This window comes from Populus alba, chromosome 4 (assembly GCF_005239225.2).
Source record: "Populus alba chromosome 4, ASM523922v2, whole genome shotgun sequence".
Classification (NCBI taxonomy): Eukaryota; Viridiplantae; Streptophyta; class Magnoliopsida; order Malpighiales; family Salicaceae; genus Populus; species Populus alba.
In genome coordinates, this window is record NC_133287.1 from 18,743,660 (window position 1) to 18,767,934 (window position 24,275).

At 38.1% G+C, this 24,275-nt stretch overlaps 1 protein-coding gene across 2 annotated transcripts; it reads right to left on the reverse strand.

Annotated features, from left to right (window-relative positions):
- Positions 1–10,569: 10,569 nt before the first annotated feature.
- LOC118040417 (serine/threonine-protein kinase STY46) lies at positions 10,570–15,769 on the reverse strand. 2 transcript variants are annotated; one of them, XM_035047342.2, is made up of 16 exons: positions 15,140–15,769; positions 14,824–14,938; positions 14,211–14,293; positions 13,966–14,085; positions 13,582–13,636; positions 13,119–13,229; positions 12,962–13,012; positions 12,693–12,826; positions 12,504–12,611; positions 12,331–12,404; positions 12,021–12,196; positions 11,717–11,812; positions 11,338–11,418; positions 11,194–11,247; positions 10,960–11,094; positions 10,570–10,860 (listed from the first exon to the last, which is right to left on the reverse strand). In XM_035047342.2, the coding sequence occupies exons 1-16, from the start codon at positions 15,388–15,390 to the stop codon at positions 10,786–10,788; spliced, it is 1,719 nt and encodes a 572-aa protein (XP_034903233.1). In that variant the 5' UTR covers positions 15,391–15,769; the 3' UTR covers positions 10,570–10,785. The 2 variants fall into 2 exon arrangements, with proteins under 2 accessions (XP_034903233.1, XP_034903234.1); XM_035047343.2 differs by having other exon boundaries at positions 10,570–10,857; positions 15,140–15,760.
- Between the last annotated feature and the right edge of the window lie 8,506 nt (positions 15,770–24,275).

The following is a 24,275-nucleotide window of genomic DNA, read 5'->3' on the forward strand; positions in this document are numbered from 1 at the left end:
CTTCTAGATATTGAGTTTAATATTCAACAAATCTCTCCTTTAAACTCAATCGAGGGATGTCATGCCAAGCATGAACTTTAATATGATAAATACTTCTCCTTTCAATGGCTTTGTGAAAATGTCTGCAACTTGATCATTTGTTTTGCAAGATATTAGTTGGACTTCTTCATTCTTCACATGTTCCTGGATAAAGTGATGACGTGTATCAATGTGTTTGCTCCTTTCATGATATACTGGGTTCTTTGCCAATGTGATTGCTGATCGATTGTCAATATAAATCTCTGTAGGATTTTCTTGAGGAAATCCCAGAAACTTCAGCATATTCCTTAACCATATTGAATGGCATACGACTGAGTTGGCAGCAACATATTCAGCTTCACAGCTTGATAACGTTACAATCGATTGCTTCTTGGATGGCCATGTGAAAGATGTGTCTCCCATGAAAAAGACAAACCCTATTGTGCTTTTCCTTTCATCCAAATCTCAACCCCAATCACTATCCAAGTAGCCTACAAGATTAAAGTCTTTACTTGAGGTATAAAACATACCTTCATTCATTGTGCCTTTGATGTAGCGAAGAATTCTCTTGACTGTATTCAAGTGAGACTGGTCTAGTGTCTCCATGTATCTGCTGATGAGTCCGACTCCGTAGAGTATATCCGGTCTGGTACATGTCAAGTACATTAAGCTTCCTACTAAGCTTTTGAAGTAAGTTGGATCAACATTTCCAACCTTACTTTTCCTCCATTCCACTCCATTCTCAACTAGAGTTGATACCGGATTGCAGCTTTCCATCTTGAACCTTTCAAGAATATCTTTGGCGTAACCGCTTTGGGATACAAAAATCCCTTCTTCTTTCTGCGTTACTTCTAAGCCAAGAAAATATGACATTAGACCAATGTCAGTCATCTCAAACTCCTGTACCATGCTTTGTTTGAAGTCTTCAAACATGGTGGGGTTGTTGCCGGTAAATATCAAGTCATCAACATATAGGCACGCAAATAATATACTGCCATATGCTTCTTTCTTCACATATATTGCGTGTTTATATGGACATTTTTCAAATCCATTATCTTGAAAATACCTGTCAATTCTGGTATTCCAAGCACGCGGAGCTTGTTTCAAACCATAGAGAGCTTTCTTCAACTTGTATACTTTGCCTTCATTTTCAGCTTTAATGTATCCAAGTGGTTGTTCAACATAGATCTCTTCTTCTAGGAAGCCATTCAGAAATGCTGACTTCACATCGAGTTGATAGATCTTCCATCTATGTTGTGCAACTAGTGAGATCATCAGTCGATTGTCTCTAGTCGGGCTACTGGAGCAAATACTTCTCCATATTCAATGCCTTCTCTCTGTTTGTAGCTTTTAGCCACTAATCTGGCTTTGTATCTTTGCACTTCTCCTTTTGTGTTCTTCTTCGTCTTGTAGACCTATTTGACACCTATTGCTTTCTTGTTTTCTGGTAGATAAGTCAGCTTCCAGGTATCATTCTTCTCAATGGCATGTATTTCTTCATCCATTGCCTTAATCCATTTCTCTTCTATGACAGCTTCATTGAAGCTTAATGGGTCACTATCTGCAAAGAAACAAAACAAAGTTGTATCTTCCATGACTTGAGTGGCATCGTACATCTCTTCAAGATTTCTCATATTTCTTGGTCCTTCTGATGAGGATGCTGATGGTGGTGTTGATGATGATGATGATGATTCTAGTGTGTTCCTCCTGTTGAATACAGGTAGTCTGTGTATTGGACTTTGTGGTTCAACTGCTGGCACAATTGGTTCCTCTACAAGTACTGTTGGTACTTCCTCACCTTCAAGGATCAAATCAGTGTTGATCCATTTGACTGCTTCTTGATCATCATTCCATTCCCAAGATTTATCTTCTTCAAAGATAACATCTCTACTCATAATTGCCTTCTTCGTGATGGGATTATATAGCTTGTATCCCATCCTTTTTTCACCATATCCGACAAAGATGCATTTCTCGCTTTTATCATCGAGTTTGGTCCTTCTTACATCTGGGATCTTTACATATGCCACACAACCAAAGACTCGTAGATGAGTAACACTTGGTTTGTGACTGCTCCATGCTTCTTCTGGAATGACACCTTGCAAACTTTTGGTTGGGCAGCGATTCAGTAGATACACTACACATGATACAACTTCAGCCTAGTATTGCTTGGGCAACTTCTTTGCTTTGAGCAGACTTCTTGCTATGTCAAGAATCGTACAATTCTTCCTCTCAGCTACACCATTCAGCTGTGGTGTATAAGCTGGTGTTGTCTGATGTCTGATGCCTTGTTGTGTATAAAAGGCTTCAAAGTCATTTGCTGTATATTCTCCACCTTGATCAGATCTCACGGTTCTGATCATGTAGCCACTTTGCTTCTCCACAATTGCTTTAAAATCTTTAAAACAATTGAACACTTCTGACTTTCTCTTCAGAAAGTATATCCACATCTTTCTGCTAAAATCATCAATAAAAGTGAGGAAGTACCTATTTTGTCCAGTAGATATAGGCATTATTGGACCACACACATCTGTGTGCACAAACTCCAATGGCCTCTTTGCTTTCCAGTTGACTTCTTTGGCAAAACTGGATCTGTGATGTTTGCTGAGGACACAACTCTCATAGACTTCATCTGGATGATCAATGTGAGGCAAACCTTTAACCATCTTCTTGCTTGCTAGCATCTTCAGACTTGTGAAATTCAGATGTCCAAGCCTCAGGTGCCAAAGCTATTCTTCACTATTGGTGATGGCACTCAAACACCTTGCTGTATCATACTGGATGTTCAAAGGAAACATCCTATTCTTGGACATTTTGACATAGGCAATTAATCTCCCATTGTTGTCTCTAATTGTCAGATGACAATTCTTTGAGTAAAAAGTATAACCTCTCTCCATAAGTTGACCTAAGCTGATTAGGTTCTGCTTTTATGGCTGGGACATAATAAACATCGGCGATGTAGCTGTGATCGTCGTTCTTCAACTTGATTGGGATGTTGCCTTTACCTTTGAATGGAACCTTTGAGGTATCTCCAAAAGTAACTAGACCTTGTTTGGTCTCATCTAGATCACCAAATAACTCTCGGTGGCCGCACATGTGATTGCTGGCTATAGTATCTAGATACCATATATTCTCCTGTTTCTCATCAAGTCCTTGTTGGACAAGCAATGCAGCTGCTTCTCTGTCATCCTTCTCTGCAAAGTTGGCTTGCTCATGTATCTCTAACGGAGCTTTCCTTCGGCATTCAGTGCTATAGTGCCCAAATTGATTGCAACTATAACATTGGATATTCCTCTTGTCACGGTTATTGTAACCGCCTCCTCTTCCTCTAGGAGTGAATGCCTGTTGTCCTCGACCTCCTCTGGTGGTGTTTCTACCACCTCTTCCTCTAAAGCTTGTATTCCAAGATCCTCTTCCTTGGAATCTTTGAAATCCTCCTCTAGATTGTTGACTTCCTGTTTGAGTGGTATATCCACTTGTTGAAGTCTCCCCTTGCTCATATCTTTCCTTGAGAGACAACTTTGCTTGTAAGGCATGCTCAATGGCCTTATCTCCATTTCTATTTACTATCTTTTGCTCATGAGCTTGCAAAGAACTCATAAGCTCATCAACTGTCAAATTGTCCACTTCTTTGGACTCTTCAATGACGACAACAACAAAATCAAATTTTGGATCTAGGGATCTCAAAATTTTCTCAGTAATTCAAGAATCGATGATGGCTTCTCCATTTCTTCTCATCTGATTGACTATCACCATAATTCTTGTGTGATAGTCAGAAATAGACTCTGAGGACTTCATCTGCAATAATTCAAATTCACCTCATAAAGATTGAAGACGAATCTTCTTGATTCTGTCAGCACCTTTGTATTTTTGTTGGAGAGCCTCCCATATATCTTTTGATGTTTCAGCGGAAGCAATTATCTCGAACATGTCTTCATCAAGACCTTGATAAATGATGGTCTTTGCTTTGTTGTCTTTCTTTCTGTTGACTTTTAGAGCTTGCTTTTTTGCCTCTTGTAGAGCATCTTCTGCTTCTTTGGACTCTGGTTCGTCAAAACCATTTTATACAATATCTAAACACTCTTGTGAACCAAAGAATGCCTTCAATCTGATGCACCAACTATCATAGTTGTCTTAGGTCAGCTTCGAGATGAGTGTTTGTGTACTTTCTGTAGTTATTTTGCTCTTTTAATGACTATATCACCTTTCTGGGAGCCGAATTTAACCAAAACGACATTGTAGATCAATCTGGAATGGTCTAAATAGTAAGGAACTGGTCTGACTTTGTTGAAATCGGGTAAAAAATGGGGTGAACTGGTCAAAACACCTATTCTATACGGCGAGTGGTTCGCTGGGGTCGAACCGGGAATATTCTGTCGGCTCAGCTGCGGCTGAAACGCGGCTCTGCTCGGCGCGGAGGACGGCTCTGCTCGGGGCGGAGGACGGCTCAGCTGGACTCGGCTTGCGGCTCGGCTTAAACAGCTCGGCGCGGCTCAAATATGGTGCGTGTGGACGACACTCGTCTTCAACCTCTGGCACGCGTGGTCGACCTGTGCAAAATCTTCAGGAGGCGCGTGTGGATCATCGCGGGCTCCGATTAGGCTGTTCTTTGCACCAGTGAGTTCGTATGAAGGAGCTCTACACTGTGGAATGATCAAAACTTGTTTTTGACAACTTTAAAAATTCAGGTATATCAAAAAACTCTTATGTTTTCTTACGAACGGGGCTCTGATAGCAATTGTTAGTGGGAGAAACCACTGGTGGTGGCTTTGAAACACTCAGAGGGGATAAAACACGAAGTTTTATTTCAAGAACAAGAAGCTTAAAAATACAACAAAAGCTTACAATACACACCCTCTCTTTCTCTCTAGTGTTTCTCTCTATTCTCTCCACACAAAATAACATAAGCTGAGCACTCTATTTATACACGAATTCAAAACAAGAAAATTTAACCTTCAAGTGTGAAGGTGGCTGGCGGCAGCAGGTGTGGAGGCGGCTGTCGGTTGCGGTTGGTGGCTGCAAGTGGTGGTGGGTAGTTATCTTCCTTGACCTTCTAGATATTGAGTTTAATATTCAACAGTAACGTGGAAAAAAAAAAAGAGAAGAAAAAATGGGGAATTAACATAATAATTAAACAAATAAAGTTTCCTTTCCTATTAATTTTATATTATTTCAACCATGTTGATAGCACGAAAAAAGAAGATGACAACGAAGCAAAAAAAATAAAAAATAAAAAAACTTTTTTAATTAGATATTTATTAATTAACAGCTAGGTGTGCTAAAAAAACAAGGTTTCGCAAGGTATATTACCTTATAATAATCTTGTGTGCTACAATGTCTTGCTCGTCGAGCATGATGCACGCTATCATCACATGGTGCTCCATGTTAACGGTATCAGATGTGGAAAATCAACCACAGTCACGAATTGCAAGATACACATGCAAATCGTGGGTGTGTTGATGTTGCTATAAATAAATGTTCTCGAGAGTCAAAATCACTAATAAATCTTACTGATAGAGTGGATTAATAATTAATATGGAAACAATTCAAGAGCTTTAAATGAAGCTTTAAAACACAACTCGCCTAATCAAGATTAGATAAATTTAAACACGGAGGCTTGTAGCCCAGCAGTGACAAGGGCTTCCTTGTCTCTGCATCCTGAGTTCAAGTCTCAGTGTGTACGGTTGTCACCCCCGCGGTGCCTTACATGTTCACTGGGTTTGCAGGATGTTCAGTGAGCCGTGGGATTAGTCGTGGTGCGCGCAAACTGACCCGGACACCCACGTAAATAATAATAATAAAAAAAAAATTAGATAAATTTAAACTGGAAGATAATTTAATAAATCGTTAGATTTTGTGTTTGTTTTTTTAATAATTATAAATTTAAATTTTTTTATAATCATTAAATATTTATAAAATTTTTAATTTGAAAACTCATGAAATTAATTGAATTATTTCGTACATCATATTATTAATAAAAGTAAGAAAATTAGATTGATTTATATTTATATCAGAAGCGTGCCCAGTTAGATTTGGTTGATAAAATAAACCATGACCAGGACAATCTTTTAGAAAGAAATCTAGGGCCACGTGTCAATCCAGGATAGAGAGATAGAGTAGCTGACCTGAGCTAGCAGACACGCGTTTCGCTTTAGCAGAGGAATAAACGGGTAAAATAAAGTGACATGACATGGAAGATAAACAAGAGGAAATGACTTGGACGGCACGTGGAAAGATGGGAGTGGATGGAGTGGTAAAGTGGCCTTTGGGTTTCACCAAAGGTCTCGTGAGATTAGCGAAGGAGATTTGACATCGAAGTGGCAACCTGTCACCGCTAGACTTGCAAGAATATGCGATTCCGAGTCCAAGAATCCATGTTTAAATAAACGAAGGCATGCAGTTTCGGTTAGTTATTAATATCTGCAGGAGAACGGAAACATTTCAAGTCAAACTTTCTCTTTTTTTAATAATCTGGGTTGTGAAGAAATGAGGATATTCTCCGAACTCTTTTAATATGCTGATTGAATTCTTTCTCAGATTGATTTTTAGTAAACGGTTCTTGACTAGGTTAGCATATTTACCAGAAACTAACGAATTTATAACTCCTCTTAAGTATGACAATCCTGTATCTGGTTAAAAGGTTGCACCATCTCAAGCTCACATGAGTTAAAGACAGAGATGTCGCAGAAATGTCATGAAAGACCAGATCAGTTAAATGGGTTCCTTAAGACACCCTGAGCTTGTAGAGACTAGAGCATGAATGCAAGATTGTTTTGAATCCTGTATCTGTAACTCGACAAAAGCCTCCAAGACAAATACTTTCCATGTTCGCACACTTGTCAGCCATTAACAGCATTCCCAGATCATTAACACGTCTAAAATATGTGATGAGAAATTCTTGGCTTCGAACCAATGAGAGATGTTTCAATTTTCCATGCTGATTAATCTGCTGAAACCAGAGTTGGTGAGATCATATGCACTTGTTGGTTCTATGAGAGGGGCATCTCGAAGGTCCAAATGTGTCAAGGACATGAGAACATTCGATATTGTGCTAACCATGGTGTCAGTGATATAGTCTACAGAAAGGCACAATTTCTGAATGCCAGGCAGAATGGGTGGTCGAACATGATTTGGTGATCGATGATGTCCCAAACTTGGGCTAAGCAGTTCAGTCACCATCACTGAAGAAACACACCCTATCTCAAGAGAAGTGAGTTTTTCTGAAGCCAAAGCCCATACTTGAGCAAATTTATGACGAAGAAATAATGGGACATCAAACATCAAAATCAGTTCCTACAAAAGAATAAACACACATTAGACAGAATATATTTGTTCCAAAGAACATTTGAATGTCATTCTTGATTGTGAATATACGTAACATTGACAAAGTATCTTGAACAAAGACACATCGCATAGATGCAAGAGAATTCAGGTACATGTTATTGCAAGAGCTAAATGATGTGCAAGAACAAAGAGCCTATCATTCAATTATTAGACCAGATTCATGTCAACCAATATACTCTCACTGCCAGCTGTTAAACTTAAGAGACAAAGAGAATTGAATCTGCTGGAAGTATATTGTTGATCTCTGTATCTCTATATGTATTTATAGAAACAGGATTTCTTAGACAGATAGGATTTCAGGCTTTCTTTCCTATTAGGAATTAATTATTACATTATAAGTTTATCTTTACAATAGAAAAATAAATATGTACAGTTTGTTTATTTCTGGGTTGTGGAAATGCTAACACCATCAGCACAACTAAATATCAAGAATACAATAAATATTAACACAAGTATTTTATCAATTTTTTTTATTGTAATCAAACACGAAAAAATTTAAAAAATAATTTTTCAGAAACTACTTTTTAAAAAACAAACACAACCTTAATATGCTTGCAACTTTCTGCACCGTCCATGTAAAACTAACAGAGAACAGATATTCAAGATTATGAAAAAGCTTTTGGATAGCCAAAAGAGTAATCCAAAAATATTACTATAGCAAAATTAAGCCCACCATCGTACTAAATAGCAGGTAAATTTTATGCTCCTAAACCGGCTATTTAGGTGGCTGTTTGGATGTTGAAAACGAATACTACAGTTGGAGTACAAAAGTGCTGTATAAATGTCTGAGGCTGACAAGCAAGCTTTTGCAAGTTAGTGGCCTGAAAGTGGTTAATAATTACAAAAATATGGGATGATAGGATTGTCTCTCATGTCCCTGGGCTTCTCTTATTAAAGACTGCCTTAATGAGACATATCTAAGTAATCTCCTCATGCCAAACTTTCAATTTAGGGAATCAAGTTCTTACACCTCTTGCTGAGATATTACCTACATTGATATTTGCTTTTCGTAATGCTTTTAATTTATTTGCAATCAACTGATGATTGTATGATGGTGCAAAATGGGTGATTTGTCATCTGCCCATCATCATATTTTTGTTTACCTATGCAGGTTATCAAGAGTGCCTGACATGATAAAAGAAATTTTCAGAGTTCTGATAGGTGGTGAAGATCTACCAGGCTTTCTGAGGAATCATTTTGTTGGCCTCCTTAATGGCATTGATAGAAAAATGCTTCATGCAGAGGATCTTTCGCTGCAGAAACAAGCTTTGCGACGTATTAAAATGCTAATTGAAATGATGGGATCACAGCTTGGTACTGACGTGCCAAAATTAATGGTCCTTCTTATGCATGCTATTGATAAAGAATCACTGCAAAACGAGGGCCTATCTGTCTTGCACTTTTACATAGAGCAATTGGCAAACAAGTCACCATCTAGCACTAAACATGTCATTTCTCAAGTTTTTGCTGCCCTTATTCCCTTCTTGGAGAGATACAAAGAAAATCCTTCTACACATTTGAACAAAGCAGTGAACATTTTGGAAGAACTTGTGTTAAAGAACAGTGCTATCCTGAAGCAGCATCTTCATGAATTTCCTCTATTACCTAGTATTTCTGAGCTAATGAAAGTGAACAAAGCTATTCAAGAAGCACGTGGGTCAATGACTTTGAAGGATCAACTGCGAGATGTTGTTGATGGTCTTAACCATGAGAACTTGAATGTTAGGTATATGGTGGTGTGTGAGTTAAGCAAGTTACTGAATCTGAGAAGGGGAGATATTACATCTCTGATCACTGGTGAAGTTGCTGCTGATATGGACATTTTGAGCTCATTGATCACAGCCTTACTCAGAGGATTTCAGCTTCCAAATGTGGCCGACTCAGCCTCAGTCGGGCCAATTTACCGGCCTTCTATGTCATTCAGAAGATGGATATTCTATTGGATAAAGAAACTTACTGCACATGCAACCGGATCTCGTGCAAGTATATTTAATGCTTGTAGAGCTCTCGTGCGGCATGATATGCAACTAGCAATTCATATGCTGCCATATTTACTTCTGAATGCTGTTTGTCATCAAAGAAACAAGCATCCAAATCCAAGGGTCAAGTTTCAATTTCTTCGACAGATCAGGATCAACTCCTTGTACAGTGTAAGTATGTTTCAGAACTCTTAACTGCAATTCCAAAGCTAACACTTGCCAGGGCCTCCTTCAGGTGTCAGGCTTAACTGTTTGCTGAACATGTGCCACCTTCAGGCTATGGTCACTCATGTGGATGGTTTAATTTCTAGGGTTCCACAATACAAGAAAACATGGTGCATGCAAGGTGTGCAAGCAGCATGGTGGCTGGGCAGGTGGGACTTGATGGATGAGTACATCAGCGGGGCTGATCATGATGGTCTACTTTGTAGTGGTTCTGAAAGTAATGCTTCCTTTGACATGGATGTTGCAAAGATTCTCCAGTCTATGATGAAGAAGGATCAGTTCTCAGTTGCTGAGAAGATTGCACTATCCAAAGAAGCTCTGATTGCTCCTCTTGCTGCTGCTGGCATGGATTCTTACGTGCGGGCTTACCCGTTTATCGTGAAACTTCACTTACTACGTGAATTGGAGGACTTCCACACTCTTCTTGTTGATGATTCTTTCTTGGTCAAAAAATTCCATTCTGTCTCGGTGCCCATGTTGGGATCTGCTGGCTTCAGTATGCAAGGCTTTGTCGCTTGGCTCGTCACTATGAGACAGCAAACCGAGCAATTCTCGAAGCCCAGGCCTCGGCTGCACCAAGTGTTCACATGGAAAAGGCCAAGCTTCTGTGGAGTACTAGGCGATCAGATGGTGCCATTGCAGAGTTGCAGCAAAGTCTCCTTCCCATGCCTGAAAAGGTTGTAGGTGCTGCTGCTATGGTCTTCAATTACTAGCCTCATTGCTTGTTGATGCCAGGAAACGTCAGGAAGACAATTATGAACTAGGTCCCAGACCGGTACCATTGACTTCCACTTCTATTTCTCCTTCAAACACTGAGAGGCGATGGTGGACTCACGCACCTGATCATGTACTTTTATTCTATGCTAAGGGGCTGCACTGTGGTTTGAATTTGGAAGCATTTATCTAGAAATATTGGAAGTAGATATGGGGCTATCTAAAAATCAATCATTGAATGATGTATTTCTAGGACATTAACACGATAAAAAAAAAACAAAAACAAAATCGGTTAGAACCAATAAAGTATGGCTCAAATCATATAAATTACATGATTGTCGCGCAGACATTGATATCTCATTTGAAAGGCGCGCCAAAAGATTGCAACTCTCTACAGCTTACGTATATAGGTAAGATAATAGTGTATAGTAATGGTAATGAGAAGGATGGAAAATGGCTGGTTTGATTAGCTTGTTGTTCAGGTTACGAGCATCTGCAAGACTTCCCTTTACTTCCTCCTGAGCACAGATAGAAATCGGCCAGACGATTTCTCCTTGCGCCATTCACCACAATCCCCAACCTGCTATAAAAACTTGCAAGTCTTATTGCTTGTGATGAACATGTACAGAAACATATAGGATATATAAAGCCATTTGTGGCAGAAACCAGAATTGCTAACTACCTCTTTTGCTATTTGTTGCAGGATCTCAATAATCTCCGAGAAGTCAGGCCTTAGAGCTGGATCCTGTTGCCAGCATTTTTCTAGCAGTTCGGCAAGCTTTGGTTGAGTATTCTTGGGTATGGTAGGCCGTAGACCCTGAAACCACGTGAATGAAAACCACCACACAAATTCTTATAATCATGGACTCATCATATGAAATAGGGCAAAAAAATGCTTGTTGAAAAGGATTTTTACCTTTTGAACCACTCCAACAGCTGCTTGTAAAGGGGTTAAGTATTCATATGGAATCTGGGAAACAAAATATGCAAAAATGATCAATTTGCAAGATCAGAAACTTACTGAAAAGAGGGGATATTATACCAAAATGAACAGCAGTACCTTTCCAGTTAACAACTCCCATAACACGATCCCAAAACTAAATACGTCAGCCTTGTGGTCATACGGCTTGTGCTCAATGACCTTCAATGCAAGATAAAAGTTGTAAGAAAATGGCGAGATGAACCATTTAGAAGATTCATGGTGGTTCCCACCAGCACAACTAATGATGCATCCAAGTGTCAACAAGAATCATGGGGGAGGGGAGGGTAAAGCTATGGATTATTTAACAATGGTAAACAAGTGATCTCTCTCAGTGACAGCAAGAAGCAAATTAAACACTAAGATTAATGTCAAGATAGTTTGCACACTAGTACTGGGGAGGATATTGGTAAAGCTGGGAACACTTTCAGAATAAGGTGCAATGAAAACAAAGGCGCACCTCAGGAGCCATCCATCTATAGGTCCCAGTTTCCGCAGTCATAATTCCAGTCTGAGCTTTCACTCTGGCAACACCAAAATCAGCAACCTTGACTACCTGAAATGAAATGAACAGGTGTTTCTTATAGATACACATACGGTACAAAGCTTCAGTTGAATTTGATTTATCTTCCTCAGTGATGATGATGAGAGTAGAAGATGTGGAGGAGGATGAAAAAGACTAGGTAAAAAACATCACTGAAGCTAATCGAATAGTAAACAAAGCACTTGCTGAAAAAATTAAATATGGTAAAGAAGAATCTTACTTCATTTTCATCCATGAGAAGATTTGCAGCCTTCAAATCCCTATGGATTATATTATTTTGGTGCAAGTAATCCATTCCTTTAGAAACATCTATCGCTACTTTAAGTAAATTTGGCAGCTTAAAAACACCCCTATGCTTGTGTAGGTAGTCATACACACTTCCTCCGTACATGAATTCTATTTACCAAGAAAAGAAAAATTAAGATACAAAATGTTGAGTGGGAGATGAAAAATTAAAGGGAAAAAAAGAAAGATATTCATACGAGGAATAAATAAACATAACAAATGTTTCAAAACTCTGTGGCATTTACCTGTTACCATGCACAAACTTGGAGGCTTGGTGCATGCACCGATAAATTGTACGACATTTTTATGCCGAACTTTCCTGCAAGTTCAAAGAATATGTAAAAACAAGGAAAAAACCAAACCCAAGAAACAGCCTAGAGTTGTATAAAAACTATGTATCTGAAGACGTTGTGCAGACCTCATAATGTAAACTTCTTGGGCGAATTCTTTCTGCAAGTCTGAATTTACTCGCTCAGGCTTGAGAATTTTGATAGCCACTTCCTGACTACAGTATGTACCTTTGTACCTAAGCAAATAGGATGAAACAGTTGAATAAGAAACCAAACATCAACAGAAGTTGTATATATCTAAAAGACAGTTAACTTACAGATCACCATATGATCCAGAGGCAACTTTGTTCTCAAACTTCAAATATTTAGGATCAATTTCCCACACATCAGTCCCGTCATTGGGTATTGCAACATGATTAGTATCGTAATTGATCCTAAATTGCTCTTGATCCTGCAAACACATTCAAAGTAAATTGGAATGCATATCGAAACAAAGACGTAATGAATGAACCCGCACAAGGAAAAACATGAATAGGTTCTAGTCAATTGATGCGGTGAAGAGATTATGGCATAATCAGGGAATTACCTCAATCTTGGACACTTCCTTTACCAACGCTTCTCTGAGCTGCTCCGTTTCCTGAAAATTATGAACAGTCTGTTAATCGATCATGTTCGTTGTGTATTTCAAATATGTTCCTGATTAATGGAAGCCTTATGTAATAAAAGGTGTGTTTGGCAAGTACCTCATATGGCCAACCATCAACAACAAATACATCTAAGGAGTAGCCATCAACTGTCGAAAATGCGTGCGCTTCTTGGATGTTCAACCCAATGTCGGCAAGTAAGGAAGTCAGCTGTAAATTCGCGAAACACCAATGACCTCATAAATAACTAGAAGCACAATAAACTAAAAATACATTAAACCAATGGTTAAATGTTTATTTTAGCAGTATCAGACACTATCACAGACTTCCTGCTAACATAAAATGTCAGTTATTCATGCAACTTGACTAGCCAGTAAAATGCATGCTGCCAGCTGGTGGAATAAAGCTCAAAACGAATCCTAAAATTTGTTTGCACTTCTTCCGAATTGAATACCAAAACAGCCTCCAAATTGAAAGAAGCAGCAGAATAAACGAAGATTTTCCCCATCAAATTGAAACAATGATTGATAAATAAATACTTCAACAAGCACGCTTATCTTACCTGACTCAGGAGTTTTGGCTTGTCATCAGTTGAAAAAGTAATTTCATGCATGGGCCTACATCATTGCCAACAAGAAAAGTAGTGTAAACTTCACCATCCAAATCTAGTAAATCATGTATATGAATTTGCATGCATGTATATATGTTTAGAAAAGTGCATAATCAATGGCATGCTCAATCAGATTGATCGCCATTTCAAATATACGATCTCATATACAAAGAGAGCCCTACCATATTCAAGGATTAAAAACTCATCTGAATTCTGATTTTTACTCAAGTCTGTCGATTAAAGACAATGAACTAACAAAAGGGAAAAAACCCCAGATAGATCCTTATTGGAATCAAGTTAACTCTACCACAATAGCATTTTGAATGAGAGAATTACCTGAAGAACTTTGAATCAGCACACACAGAATTATCACCATCTTGATCATCAAATTTATTTGCTTCAAGTGCCAGTGCTTCAAGATTAGGTGATGAACCGAAGGCTGGCGGTGGATGCATGCTGACAATTGAAAACAAGATAACAAAGCCAGCAATATTAATGAAACTTATTGATTGGAGTCGTCAAAATAACAATATGCATGGATTAAGAGGATTCTAGGACAGATAATGATCTTAACAGCATACTTCTTTCTTTGAGCTGCTTCTTTACTAGGAGAGTCTTGATCAAGGCTAGAGTCAGCAGAATTGTCATCAGAAGTAGGATGAACCTGCATGTGGGAGATGCAGTTGATTGCACTTGATAAATTAAAAAGTTTACAAGACTCAATGCAAGAAAAGAAGATAGCAAATGCAAACGAGGTTTGTAATCTGCATTTGACAGAAATTCAGCTGCGTTTATTGAACTCAAACAGATCAAATTAACCAGCCTCACAGTGAGAAATGCAGCACTCATTCGAAGACATGTTTACAGAAGATTCCTCTCGTAGCTAGTAACTAAACCAGTATTATACTCGTATATTTATAGTTATATCACATTTACTTCTACATCAACAATGTGGAACAAAAAACCAATTTTGATGAACACAAAACTTCGAACTCCAAATTCTCCACAAAAGATAGGGTCCTTCAAAACCTAAAAACACCTGCCGAAAACTTGTATGATGAACAAATCCTCGCGTAGTCTTAAAATCCACAGCCTAATCAATCGCTAATTCTATTCATAATCAAATCTTCACAAATTAATATCAAGAAGCATCGGTAATATAAAAAACATAACAAATCAGTTAATATACGTTACCTGAACAAGGCGAATTTCAATCGCCGGTCGATTAGCAGGATCATGAGCCAAACGCAGCAATCTCTTATGCGTTAACACATCTTCTGCTCTCTCCACATTCACATCTAACGCATATCTACACCACAAAAGGTACCAAAATCAGAATTATCCTCCAGACGATAAAAATAAAAATACAAAAAATAATAATTCAAATTGAAAAAAAAAACTCAAAATTTTCATTTCCGTAACGAAGAGGCAACACCAAATCACATACATACACATATATCGTATAGATGCACGTACATGTGCGGAATCTAATACACACACACACACGTACCTGGTAGGGAGGCGATTGAAGTGAGTCCAGAGTTGATCATCAAAACCAGGTAGATTAGCTTCTTCGTGATTAGATTCTTTAAGACGACGAAGAATCTCATTGTAAACCTCAAGTTTCCGCTGCATCCTTTGCTGTTGTTGCCTTCCTTGTAACACCGAATCAGACAATGTCGTGTTCGTGTTCGTGTTCTCGTTCACTCTGCTGCCGCAGCTCTCATCACTACCACCGTCCTCCATCGCCATAACCACCATTTTAACAAAAAAAAAAGAAAAAGAAACAATAAATAAAGCAATATGCAGAGAGAGAAGTTGTGAATTTTTTTATTTATTTCGCTTATTACGTTAAAGAAAAAGGGAGGTAGGTTTAGAGGAGATTAAGGGGAGGGTTAAGAGAGGATTAAGGTTTACTTAATCTAATATTATGGATTCATAGTGGGTGCTGAAGAGAGAGAGGCTGCGCTGTGAGTTTTTTTGAATGGGTTTTTGGCTTTCCTTCCGCTGCTCTCTAGATATGTATGTTGTTTAGAGGCGTAGTGCGCACCCATAAGAATCAAGACGGTGTAAATTCATACCCTCGCTCGTTATCCTCGCCTAAATAAAATATTAGCGGGGAGAGTTATATGCTGTGTGTACATTACACGAACTTCCATGCATCTTTACAACGTTTTTTTTGTTTTGTTTTTTCAATCCATCTTTGACTTGGAACCATTCCGTTGATGCTATTTAAATCAGAATGTTTTGGGACTGAATGCAGTGCATGAGTTTTAAAAATGGTTTGAATTTTAGAAAAACAATATTTTTTATGAATTATTTCATTTTATTATATGAGTTTTAATCTTAATGCATGAATACGACCAACTAAAAGATATTGTTTGGATATTTAAAAAAATAAAAGAAGATGCCATGTTGGTTTCATATGAAGACAAACCCAAGTTACTTTAATTGAATAATATCTTAAACATAAGAAATGGGCACTCAAGGTTGGATGATAAGGATAATATTGGCTTGTTTATGACAAAAAATGGCATCATCATGTCGCGAGGAAGAGAGTCTCTTGTTACCGATTGCTGGCATCATCATCAGAAGCTCATCGAGACGATTGATGAGGATGATAGGGTGGGGTGGGAGTGCCATTTAAGATGGTGGAAGAGCGTTAATTTCTTACATTGCTAAATTATTATTATTATTATTATTATTATTATCAAGAAAGATTTCCATTTTCAATTAATCCCTATGAATCCGTGGTGCCAACTTCTCACCTCCCATTTTAAGCATTGAAACTTTCCCCATTTCCTCCCCTATTAAGCTATAAAGGTTCAAAAAAGGCAAATCCAATGGCTCCCGCTTATTATGGATAAGCTCGCCTTGGAAATACCGTAATGTCCATAAATGTTTGGTCTTTGTTTCCATATTTGATTTTTATAAGATAGGGAATGGATGGGATGGGATGGTTTGTAGAGATAGTTTTTTATTTTTAAATGTATTAAAATAATATTTTTTTAATTTTTTTTAATATTGGTGTATCAAAATGATTTAAAAAATTTTAAAATAAAAAATGTAAATTTAACAAAAAAAAAAAAATCAACTTCAATACTACCAATCAGTGCTGAACTACTCCTTGAAGTTGCGGAACCCACTTCAGTTTGTCTAGGAATGTCGAAGAAAAAGCTAAAATCCAAAGGCTCCCACTGATTCTGGATAAGCTCACCTTGGAAATAGCATAATGTCCGTACGTGAATGATTGGTTTATGTTTTTCATTTTTTATATATATAAAAAAAAAGTTTGGAAATATTGTAGTAATTATTTTTAAAATATAATTTTTACTGTGAAATTTATTAAAATAATATTTTTTATTTTTAATATCAATATATTAAAATAATTTTAAAATACTGAAAAAATAAATTTTAACAAAATAAAAAACATGTTCAACCTCAATCCGAAAATACTTCTAGACGAGGTGTGTGAGATGCGGCGCCACCCACTTCAGTTTGTCTAAGAATGTCGAAGATAAAGCCAAAATAAAACCAAGAGGTGGCACTCCTCAATGCTTGGAGCAAGGGCTTGTCAAGGGGGTTAAGAGTAATTGCATGTTGATGGTTTTCTTAATCTTTTTTCTGATCAAGAAACATAATCTCCCTCGAAGCATTATGCATGAAACACGAGGAACATGGACCAAGGAGAAAGCTAAGAAGGTGCTGCTAAGTAATGATCAGATTCATGGGAGAGGTGTGGATTTTGGACCAGCAGTTAGATGAAGTTACTTAAAAGCACTTTTCTTTCCTCTGTTGATGCTAGCTTGTAATGCTAAAAAAAAATTAAAAAAAAATGGGGAATTAACATAATAATTAAACAAATAAAGTTTCCTTTGCTGTAATTTTAAGAAATACTATGTCTTGCTCTTCGAACATGATGCACGCTATCATCACACGGTGCCCATGTTAACGGTATCAGATGTGGAAAATCAACCAGAGTCACGAATTGCAAGATACACATGCAAATCGTGGGTGTGTTGCTGCTATAAATAAATGTTCTTGAGAGTTAAAATCACTAATAAATCTTACAGATGGTGTGATTAATAATTAATATAGACATAATTCAAGAGCTCGAAATGAAGCTTTAAAACACAACTCGCCTAATCAAGATTACAAAGATTTATATTTGATATAAATATAATTTAAGAAGCCGTGCCCAGATAGATTTGGTATTAATAAAATAAACCATGACCAGGACAATCTTTTAGAAAGAAATCTAGGGACACGTGTCAACCCATGATTGCGAGATAGAGTGGTTGACCTGAGCTAGCAGACACGCGATTCGCATTAGCAGAGGAATAAACGGGTAAAATAAAGTGACATGACATGGTAGATAAACACGAAGAAATGACTTGGACGGCACGTGGAAAGTGGGAGCAGATGAAGTGGTAAAGTGGCCTTTGGGTTTCACCAAAGGTCTCGTGAGACTAGCAAAGGAGATTTGACATCGAAGCGGCAACCTGTCGCCGCTAGACTTGCAAGAATATGCGATTTCGAGTCCCAGAATCCATGTTTCTAGTGGAGTTTAAATAAATTAATATTTAATCTTATCCGAAACCGCAACGAAGGCATTCAGTTTCGGTTAGTTATTAATATATGCAGGAGAACGGAAACATTTTAAGTCAAATTTTTCTTGTTTTTAAGAAAAAAAATATCAAAATGAATTTTTTAGATGATTTTTGATAATATAATATAATATATATATATATATATATATTAAAAAAAAAAAACAACCTCATACGATACGTTAGATAAACATGAGATGTCGGTAATGAGTTGGGGGCAATTCTGACTAGGACAGTGCAGCTTTAACAAGACGATGTTGGAAAGTTTCTCATAGAATTTCCTTCCTTTTTTGGACTAGAAAACACCTCCCTGAGTACATGGAATCACTTTTTTTGATGGGCCAGCTTTGATTCAGATAAAGCTTGCCTGTTCGAATATTTATGTAGATTAGATTAGATGGCTATACCATCGTCCTGGCAGCTCTATAGTTTTATATTTTTTTATACAAATATAACTTAGTCAACAATATATTGCCTTTGCAAACTACCGTCAAAAGAGATATATTGAAAATTTATTTAATTAATATAATTCAAATAAATTATAAATTAATAAGAAATTAATCTTAAAACTACCGCTAAAATGTCTTTTCTTGCTCTGAAATGTTATTTATACACTTTTTTGTCAAACAACCAAAAGCAAGACAAAGTGTGTGTGTTGTCTAACGTCTCTTTGCTTCTCTCTTTAAAAAATAGAACAAAAAAAAGAAAATAAACCTACAAATCTCAAAACCTTGTGCCTCAGCTTTTCTATGGTTTGGAAAATCAAGAAGCAATTGTCCTCTAATTAATTAATAACATCAAATTTGCCTCTATTATGTTAATTAGCTGAAATCAAAAGGTATACTTACTTAACATTTTTTCTATTTTCATTTTTATCTCTTGATTTTATAAATTACTCATATTACTCATATAATTAATAACATCATGATTATATTATATAAAAAATAACTAAATTAGTTATATAATTATATTAAAATTAGTTTAATATAAAATATATTAAAATATAATTGATTTTTCTAAATGGCTTTTTATTATTGGAATGCTCATAAACAAAAAGGTTATATTTACACCACTCAAAAGGTTATTTTATCAATTTGACTCTTTAATATAGCATCTCTCATTAGAGGTGCTCTTAGGCCGCGTTTGTTTTTCACTTGCTTTTGCGTTTGCAATGAAATAAATGCAACAAGGTGTTTAATAACAAATCAAACTGCATTTTGTACTCCGAGATCCATTAAAAAATTGAGTTTGAAACATAGTTTTTATGTAGCAGTTTTTAAAGATGTGGAGAATAATTTGCTTGATTGATTTGTTTCAGCGTCAATGTTTTCTTTTAAAATACATCTTAAGCTCTACAAATATACATGATCATCTAAGGATAAGTGATAAGTTACAAATTTGAATTGCAGCTAAGGATAAAGGATAGGAAGCTGAGTTTGAATTTGTTGCTGCCGGATTACAAGCTGAACCAATCAACCTGTTTTGAGCTGAGTTTGGATATCCTTTACACGCCCCCGCAAGATGGTGCTCCCATCGGAGATACCAATCTTGGATAATAGAAAAGATAGACGTTGGCGAGATAACGGCTTTGTGAGAGCATCTGCAAGCTGATCTGTTGTAGATACATGGGAGACACGCAAGGAGCCGTGGGTGACTTTGTCACGTACAAAGTGAAAATCAATGGCGATATGTTTCATGCGGGAGTGAAACACTGGATTTGCACAAACATAATTGGCACCAATATTGTCGCAGTAGATGACTGGCGTGCTTGGCAGAGAGATTTTAAGTTCTGTTAGAAGAGATTGAACCCATGCAAGCTCTGCAGCAGTGGTGGCAATGGCCCGATACTCAGCTTCTGTGGAGGATCGGGCTACTGACCTTTGTTTTATGGAACTCCAAGAGATAGGATTCCCACCAAGGAAAATGACATATGCAGATGTTGAGGTTCGATCATCTAGATCGCCAGCCCAATCAGCGTCTGAGAACCCATGCAATGTAGGATTATGATGCCTGCGGAGATGTAAACCATGGAAGATGGTGCCTTTAAGATAACGTAGCAATCTTTTAGTAGCATTCCAGTGTGTTTGTGTAGGGCAGTGCATGAACTGTGAGAGCTTGTTAACGGCGAATGAAATGTCTGGGCGAGTAAGGTTAAGATATTGCAGTGCCCCGATGATACTTCTGTATTCTGTTGAGTTTGCAAGGGGTGAACCATCTTTTAAAATTAGTGAGCTGGTGGTTGCTAGAGGCGTGCTCACTGTTTTAGCACCGTCCATGCATGTGCGAAGCAAGAGGTCACGAATGTATTTGTGCTAGGAGAGAAACAGACCCGAGGTGGTACGCAGGACTTATATACCAAGGAAATAATGCAGAGAACCGAGATCCTTGACTGAGAATTTGGCTGAGATAGCTGTGATGAATTGATTGATGGAAGAAGTATGGCTGCCAGTTACTACCAAGTCGTCAACATATACCAGAAAATATATTAGTTGTGCATTGCAATTGTAAATAAACAGTGAAGGGTCAGAAGCTGCATTTGTAAAGCCATAGGAGAGTAGAAAAGAGCGAAGCTCATGATACCAAGCCCGTGGGCTTGCCGGAGACCGTAAAGAGCTTTATGAAGCTGGCAGACATATGTGGGATGCTGAGAATCAGTAAAGCCTGGGGGCTGTGACATATACACTGCTTCAGACAGTGTTCCATGGAGAAACGCATTGTTGATGTCCAGTTGACGCAGCGACCAGCCATTGGTAACAGCAAGGCTGAGAACAATTCTGATAGTTGTGGGCTTGATGACAGGGCTGAAGGTCTCCGTATAATCAATACCTGGCCGCTGATGAAAACCCTTTGTAACTAAACGTGCCTTGTAATGATTTACTGTGCCATCTGAGTTGTGCTTAATTCTGAAGACCCACTTACAGCCGACCAGGTTTGTAGAAGAAGAAGGAGGTACAAGAGTCCACGTTCCATTGCGTAGTAATGCATCGAATTCATCTGACATAGCATTTCTCCATCGTGGATTTTGAAAGAGCTTGTGAAGCACAAGATGGTTCTTCTGTTTCAGGGAGGGCATGTTTAGTGGTAGCATGGAGTTGGCGATTTGGTCTGATAATGCCATTTTGTGATCGTGTAATCATACTGTGTGTTCGGTTGAGATGGGAAGAGATGGGATTTGATGTATTTGGAGGTTGTGGAGATGGGATGTTGTGAGGAGCAGTAACAGGGGCAGGAACTTCAGTGCCCGAAGAAGATGATGGTGACCTTGGAGCTGTGCATGAATCTGTTGGGAGCAGCCGTGATTGTTGGTGTTGCCTGAAATTGGTGATTAACGGGACAGTAATGGGAGATAAGTCTTCGTATGGCTATGGGGAATTGCTAATGGTAGAAGAGATTGGGGTTGACGAAAAGGAAGGGAAGATGGTTTCATCAAAAACAACATGCCGGGATAAAAAGACACGATTGGTTGTGGGATCAAAACATTTATATGCACTTTGGGTGAGGGAATAGCCTAGAAAAATGCATGGACGGGAACGAGGTTCAAGTTTGTGATTGTTGTACGGACGTAACCAAGGAAAGCATAGACAACCAAAAACGCGAAGTTTTGAGTAGTTTGGAACGCAATCAAAGAGAGCGTGAAATGGAGAGCGATTATCTAGAATAGGGGTGATGAGGCGGTTTATGAGGTAGGTGGCTGTTTGGAATGCATGAGACCAAAATTTAAGGGGAAGACCAGATTGATGTAGAAGAGTGAGACCGGTTTCAACGATATGGCGATGACGACGTTCGGCAATGCCATTATGTTGAGGTGTATGAGGTGGGGTCATGAGATGAGAAATGCCAAAGTTTGCGAAAAAAGATTTAAGTTTTTGAAACTCACCCCCACCATCAGAGTAAAGGGAAATTATTTTGGTTTTGAAGTAATTTTCCACAAGATTTTTGAAGGTTGGAAAAATTTTGAAGACATCCGATTTGTATTTCATCGGATAAAACCAGATATATTTAGTAAAATGATCCATAAAAATTACAAAATATTTGTTTTGATCAATAGATTCAACAGAGGCAGGACCCCATACATCAGTGTAAATGATTTCAAGAGGGCAATGACTTTTAAGAGATGACACTGAAAAAGGAAGCTTATGACTTTTATTGCATTGGCAAGAGGAACATAATGATGAACATATTGTTGTTTTGGACGAAACAGGTAATGAAAATTTCTTAATTAGGGATTGAAGGGTGCGTGACGAGGGATGACCGAGTCTTTTATGCCAATCAGGGATAGAAGTTTTAACACCAACCATAGCAGATGGTAGCACATGCACAGCTTGAGGCCATTCGTAAATATCATTCTTATTCGGGCCTTGAAGAAGAGGCTGCCCCGTGTGGAGATCCTTCACAGAAAAATGAGAGGGAAAAATTCAATGGAGGTTAAGTGTTGTTTGCAGAATTGAGACACAGATATTAAATTTTTTTGAATCGAAGGAACACACAGGACATTAGAGAGAGTAAAAGGAGAAAGGGTTGTGGAACCAGAATGAGAGATACGCAAACCTGTACCATCACCAATGAGAATGGAATCAGGACCATCATATGTGGAGTGAAGAGAAAGATTGTGAAGATCGGATGTGACATGATTTGTGGCAGCCGAATCTAGGAGCCAAGGTTGTTTAAGATCTTTGGTGGATGTGGCACAGTGAGCAGCTGGTGATGAGCCAAGAAGTCCTTTGGTTCGGGGACATTGCTTAGCACTATGACCTTGTTGGTCACAAAATTGACAAATACCCCGGTAGCCACGCCGCTGATATGTGTTACGATTAGAGTGCCATGAAGAAGGCTACTGAGAAGAGTAGACTGGACGAGAAGATGTCCATGCAGGTGGTGAAGTAAAATGATTTGATGAAGCAGGTTTGCGATTGGCTAACCAGGGAGATTGATGGCCACGATGCGTGTTATACCGCTGAGTTGTATTTGCAGATAAAACTGACGGGTTGGAACGTGAATCCTCTCTTTTAAGAAAAGCTTCATAGTCAATCAATTTATCATGAAGTTCTTCATAGGATATAGGGTGATCCCGAGCACGAATACCGGCTGTAAATGCTTTAAAATCATGACCAACTCCATTAAGAACGGCTATGGTGATATCATCATCAGAAACAGGAGTATCAATAAGGGCCAATTCATCAGCAATGGTTTTAATAGAACGAAGATAGTCAGTGAGTGAGCTGGAATCTCGTGGTTGAACAAGACGTTCTTTGAGGCTCATGACCCGAGACCGAGAGTGGCTGGCATAGAGACGAGTGAGTTTGTCCCATGCCTCTTTTGAGGTTGTAGCAGAAGCAATAAGAGGAGCTATTGAGTCAGAGACAGAGATACGAACTGCATGGAGCAACAGTTGATCTTGGCGCATCCATGGGGTGAAATTGGCTGAAGTGCGATCAGGGCAGGGAAGAGTTCCATCAATGAAATTCTGTAGATCATAGCCAATGAGAAGAGAATTAAATTGAGCACGTCATGACGGGTAGTTTAGATGAGTGAGCTTCAGTGGAAGCTGGCCACTGGTGAGAGCAACAAGAGGAATGGGGGAATCAGTAGAGGAGGTGGTAATAGTAGGGGTTGCTGGAGTGGAGGTGGTAGAATCAGCCATTACGAAGAGAAGGAGGAGGAGAAAAAAAAAAGTAATCTCGTTAAAGTAGGAGCTCTGATACCATAAAGATGTGGAGAATAATTTGCTTGATTGATTTGTTTCAGCGTCAATGTTTTCTTTTAAAATACATCTTGAGCTCTACAGATATACATGATCATCTAAGGATAAGTGATAAGTTACAAATTTGAATTGCAGCTAAGGATAAAGGATAGGAAGCTGAGTTTGAATTTGTTGCTGCTGGATTGCAAGCTGAACCAGTCAACCTGTTTTGAGCTGAGTTTGGATATCCTTTACAGTTTTTACATGTTTTTTTAACTGAGTTTCATAAAATATTATATTTCCAAGTAAAAAACACTTTAAAAAACAACCACAACCACTTACATCAAAACATTTTATAC